The sequence below is a fragment of the Montipora capricornis genome, chromosome 12 (genome assembly GCF_036669925.1).
Source record: "Montipora capricornis isolate CH-2021 chromosome 12, ASM3666992v2, whole genome shotgun sequence".
Taxonomy (NCBI): Eukaryota; Metazoa; Cnidaria; class Anthozoa; order Scleractinia; family Acroporidae; genus Montipora; species Montipora capricornis.
The window spans coordinates 31,439,036-31,444,937 of record NC_090894.1 but is presented as its reverse complement, the minus strand read 5'-3'; the positions used below and the strand labels follow the sequence as shown (position 1 = coordinate 31,444,937).

General features: G+C 37.2%; 1 protein-coding gene across 1 annotated transcript in view; it reads right to left on the bottom strand.

Annotated features, from left to right (window-relative positions):
* Positions 1-4,108, bottom strand: part of LOC138026960 (MAM and LDL-receptor class A domain-containing protein 1-like) — a 226,196-nt gene extending 222,088 nt beyond the window's left edge. The window contains exon 1 of the mRNA XM_068874440.1: positions 3,987-4,108. Coding sequence (XP_068730541.1) covers positions 3,987-4,011 — 25 coding nt within the window. The 5' untranslated portion in view covers positions 4,012-4,108. The remainder of the gene's footprint in view (positions 1-3,986) is intronic.
* Positions 4,109-5,902: the final 1,794 nt, after the last annotated feature.

Genomic DNA, 5,902 nt, shown 5'->3' with positions numbered 1-5,902 from the left:
AAAATTAGAAACGGTACTCATCGTTGCGACTTTACACCTACGTGAAAAAAAGTATTATTGTTCACTAGATAAGTTGTCGGTATGACTATTATGTGTTCCCTTAAATAGATTTAGTTTTTCTTTTTTTAAGCACACTGTAATTACTCAGTATACTCATATATAGTTAAGGACGGTGCCTACTAATTCAAAGGTATTTTTGCCCCGATTATTATTATTATGATGATGATGATGATGATTATTATTATTATTATAACTGCTGGATTTTACTAACCCTAGAGGGCAAGCGGAGTCATAGTACGCATTGTTAGTAAAGATAACTGCTCCACATGCTATGATATGCAGACAAAGCGGCTTTATTATCCAACGGCATAATGAGCTCCGTGATCTCGAGGCTGAAATGCTGAATGACGTGTGTCATGATGTTGACGTGGAATCAGTCCTACAGGAGTTCACTGGCGAAGTCTTACAAAGAGGTTCTACTAGAGCCTCTGACGCGGGACGCGACATCCACGCGCGTGGCTTTTGGGCAAGGCAAGGTTCTACTTTCTTTGATGTCTGGTTGTGCTACCCAAACGTAGAACCCTACAAAGACCTTCCGCCCCAGCAAATTTATCGTCAACATGAGAACGAGAAGAAGCCACAGTACAGCACCAGAGTTCTTGAAGTCGAACAAGCCGCCTTTACCCCTTTAGTGTTCGCCACGACTGGAGGCATGCCAGATGAATATAAACGATTCCACAGTAGACTTGCTGAATTTATGGCCATAAAGAAAGGAGAAGACAAATACAACCATGTCATGGATTCGGTCGAAAGTATCATTCAGTCTTCGAACGTTGTTTTTCGTCTAATTCTATAAAAGGTTGGCATGCCTTTTAATTGAACTGTTACTTGTAACATTTATATTCTAATTTTGTGTTGTGCTGCGCAAACTTCGATATCCTGTGTAACAAATCTTGTAAAAGCGGTAGGAGATTTAAGATTGAAAGAACATGCCAATATAGGCACCGCACAAGCGTGTCGTTTTACTTAACACAAAGGCATTCGTGATCATGCCAGCAACTTAAGTAGCTGGGAGGAAAGCCTGAAAAAAGTCTGAGCTCGAATGGGGCCGGTTGGAGTTGATTTCTCTTCCCGAAGAGTTTTCTATAACACGAGTACGGGCAAAATTATCGGTTTCAAGTTCCGCTGCTACCTTCCACAAAATTCAACCCCGTTATATACAGCCTCCAAAACAGAGAAGTGCATTTTAAGAACAGTTCCTTGTGTAACTATCCAATGAACCTTTTTTTTCTGAGCAGTTGAATTTTAAATTGTGACATTGGTGACTCCTTTTTATTACTTACAGAAACTTTTACTATGAACTTACCGTATAATAAAATACACAATTTCATGGTCACAATACGTATATGCAGCTGATACCCTCCTTTATCGCAACTTTGCAGGCTAAGATCAGGCTAACTGCAAGTGATTTTCAAATCACGTCATGTGTAAAACCACAGCACAGCTGCAGAACATTAACCTTCTTTTATTGGATAATAAAACTTCTAGAAGGAATTCCAGCCCTTCGGGTGTTTTCCTTTGAAAAATAAAAGCGTTTTGTTTTCTTTTGTTTTCTTCAAAACGGACTTTAGTTCGGCGGCCAGAATGAAATTTTTCTTGTCTTAAACTCTTTTGGCGGTTCGGTGCTAATTTGTTCTAATATATGTTTTTACATAATCAGGTTGATTTGGTTAACAATTGTCTGAAAATTTCACCCAGAGTCTTTTATACTTGTGGCATTGTTCCAATTCATTGCTGATGATCTGAAACTCGCTATCCGTAACGGTGTTGCATGTCGTCAAAAGCTTTTCAAACAAGCCATTTGGTGGAGCTCCGAGCGTTTGGTAACTTTCTTTTAATGCTTTTTGGAAGTGGCAGTTGCCCCGGCAGAGGCCGCGCCGAAAGAGCCTCATTCTGACTTTACTTGCAAGGGAACTGAATATGAAGTGCCGAATTAGTTTCTGGTTTAATTAAGGAACGCACTAGTGCAACTTGGTCGCCTGGAACTGGGAAAGGTATGATTTCTCTTTCCAAAATCAAGTGTTTTAAAAAGCAGTCCGGTAGAAAATGTTATTAACATTTCAGTATCTCTGCATGAAACCCAGCACGCTTGGAAATGTTACGTGGGCGGGGTTTCCATTTTTTTTCTTGACATTTTCGTCAAACATCCAAATCTCTTCCTGAGTAAGCACGTTGCAAAACTCTTGCAGTAATGAAATACAGGCTCAACACATTTGTCCTTAAAGGAGACAATTTTCCCTTTCGAAAATAATAATAATAGCTCTGATGTGCATTTAAGAAGTGCAATAGCTGTAAATAGTGTCCACATTTAGTTGTTAAGTGCTAAATACTTTGACACAATAAAGTCATTCATTCATTCGTTCATTTATTTAGTTCATGGTAATAATGAAACTGTGAGCAGTTTGTATACATCATCATGATCGGATTGCCGAAATAGACTCGTCTTATAATTCTCGTCTCTTTCCCAAGAAGCATGAAACTCTATGTAGCGATCTTCCAATGTGCGCAACCTTACAGTTCCTAACGTTAATGGTACGCTACACGACTGTGCTGCAAAATTATTTTACAAGCTTCCAGCAAAACTTAGAAACAGTACTGATCGTTGCGACTTTATCCATAAGTAAAAAAAGTATTATTGTTCACTAGCTAAGCTATCGGTATGACTATTGTCTGTTTCCAAAGCATACAGTAATTACTTAGTATAGTTATATAAATTTCAGGATGCTGTCTACTGATTCAAAGGTATTTTTGCCTTGATTTACTATCATTTTTATTATTATTTTAGTCTAGTTCTGAGGTAGGTTTGCATGCCTTTTAATTGAACTGTTACTAGTAGGATTTTTATTCTGATTTGGTGTTGTGCGTTTCACGCCACTTTGGTCTGAAAATCCGACTTCCGGCTTGTTATGACGTTTATCGGTAGAAACAGTGTAAGTAATTTTTTGGATCTCATCCTGAAAGCAGTAAAATAATCTCGTGAATCGTTTGTATACATGATACTTTATCTGAATGTTGAACTAGACTCCTTTTATATATAATTTTCTTTAAAAAAATAAATAATGAAAAAAAAAAACTGCACTTGTCGGTTCAACCTTACTATATTTTCTAAGTTACTGACTGTTTCAGTTTTATTCTTTGACAGAAAAGGAAAATGTTCAAAATCGATCGTGATTTTAAAACAAATACGAGAAGGGAGATTATAGAAAAGTGGTAGATGTAACTTACAAGCAATGTTTCTCACAGCTGCTCTGCTAAGCACATTCCATTTTAAGTTTAGTTCAGAATCATCAATCTTCATGACGGCGGCTGGTGTGTCAACTTCAGGAGGGAATCGCACCATTGATTTTTAAATCTACCTCACCCACTCTCTCGAAAACGAGATGATTGAAAGCCCCCTTAAATTCCTGCTTAATTGTCAGTAAATCGGTCAATCTCTGCAAGGAAGTCAGTTGTTAAATGTTCAATCAAACAGTAAACTTTATTTACCCTCGAATTTACAGAGTAGCATTCAAGTGCTAATATCTTCGATCCAACTACATTAATAACTAATTATAATAAAAAGTTAATTCTATATAACAAATAAGATAACTAAATACCTAGACGACTAACTTGCAAATTATCTTGATGTGGTTGTTACTGCTGTGGTTCTTACGAAAGAGGCAGTCGCAGAATAAAGAAGAGTCAACCGAAGAGTGGTGGAGTTGATTTCTGTTCCGCCGGCCGGAAGTTTTCTCGAACACGAATACGAACCTAATTGGTTTCAAGTTCCAACGACAAGTTTCAAAACATTCAACCCCGTCCACAGAGCTTCCCGTAATTCGGTTCGAAGAACTCTTTTTACGTATGCTTCTTTTTTCTGAGTAGTTGAAGTTAGATCATTGTTGGCTCCTTTTCGTTATTTACAGTATTTTTTACTATGCACTTACCACATACTAACAGACACAACTTCATGGTAACTCAGTAAGCTAGAACATGTATCTTCAGCAGATTACTTGTTCTCAACCATAGTTAATCTAGGGACTGGTTATGAAACCCTGGGAATTTCAAGCATGAACAATACAGTCGCAATTAGATGTTGAACCGACCGAGACCCTGCACAATCTTTTGTTTTTGGTTAGCAAGTTAATTTCGAATAAATTAGTCGAAGCATTTGATTGGTTATCCTGCCGAAAAAAGAAACTTGTCGAGTTTCATAACCAGCCTACATCTATTAACTATGTTCCCAAGTTTGCAGCCTAAGATGAGGATTTAAATGATTTCGAAATCACGTCAAGTGTAAAGCCACAGGAAGAAGAAATTCAATATAAACTGACATCCGTCACTTTTTTTCTTTTTTTTTTAAATTTTAATTTTAATTTTAATTTTTTTCAAAACGAACGTTTATTTGGCGGCCATGCAGACTGGAATTTTTCTTTTCTGAAACTCTTTTTGCAGTTTGGTTGCTGTGATATATAATCAGGTTGATTTGGTTTGTCTGAAAATTTCAACCACACGGTCTTTTATATTTGTGGCATTGTTCCAATTCATTGCTGATGATCTGAAACTCGCTATCAGTAACAGTGTTGACATCAACAGCTTTTGAAACAACCTGGTTGATGGAGCTCCGTATCACGACGGCGATAGTGGATTTTTTCCCCTTTGGAAGCTTTCTTTTATGCCTTTTGGAAGCGGCAGAAAGATATACTTTCTGTTTGCCACATCAAGCGTTCCAAAAAGCAGTCAGATAGAAAATATTATTAACATTTCAATAAGTCTGTATGGAACCCAGAACGCTTGGAAATGTTACGTAGGCGCGGTTTATATTTCTTTTCTTCTAGTTTCCTTAAAACCTCCGTATCAGTTCCTGTTTGGGCAAGGTGCAAAATTCTCGGGGCAATGAGGTACAGGTTCAAAAGATTTCTCTTCAAAGGAGACAATTTTCTGTTTAGAAAATTATGTGAATTTATCAACTTACAAGTAAACTCGGTATTGGCACGTAGGATGAGACAAGGATGAGTCAAGGATGAGTTGTTTTCAAGAGCACGTGGTTGACTGTTTTTTCTTTTACAGCCGCTAACAGCATGCAATCCAAATTTCCAAAATCACGTCCACGTTGCCTGCCATCAGAAGTATTTGAGTAAAGCCTTCAATGATCCTTCGTTTTAATATATGCTACCTACTTGGTCGAAAAAAAAAAAAAAAATGAACAGCGCCGGGGCGCGCTAAAAAGTTGTTTCATGGGGACAGGACGATGGGTTTTAAAAATACTCCTCTAGTTCCAATTTTCTCCTCGCTTCGCTTCCAACTGATGTGGCGGCCTTTCAACGAACTTCAATCAGAAAAAGCCTTCTGTGCAAGCTAACGTCCAGGATATCGTTTGACTTTTTCTCGTAAAAACTTTCTCCATAGAGGATATGTAACTCTACAAATAAGAACGTAGGCGTTAAGATGTCTGCTAGTAAGGCAATAAATAAATGAATTAAATATATATTTTTAGCCAAGCCTTATAGCGGACCTCCACAGTTATTTCTTTATTGGAATTAAGACATAAACTAATGTCCAGTAAGATCTTCTTTATTGTGATTTTACATTTTTCATATTTTTGAAATACAGCCATAGCCACCATTCAATCAAGTGCAAACATGCATTTTAGAAATATCTTTTGGAATACATGATTATATGAGCATAAATGATAAACAAACTTTTATGATGACAGTTTTATTACATTTAAAAGTAAATGATGTAAATCCGTAAATGTAGGTTAACAGTCCTACCTTTAAATCTCAAAAGCAGAACCGGTTATTGGCAATAACAACAGACAAACAACCCCTGGGAAAAACGCCATCATATGTAGCCGTGAAGG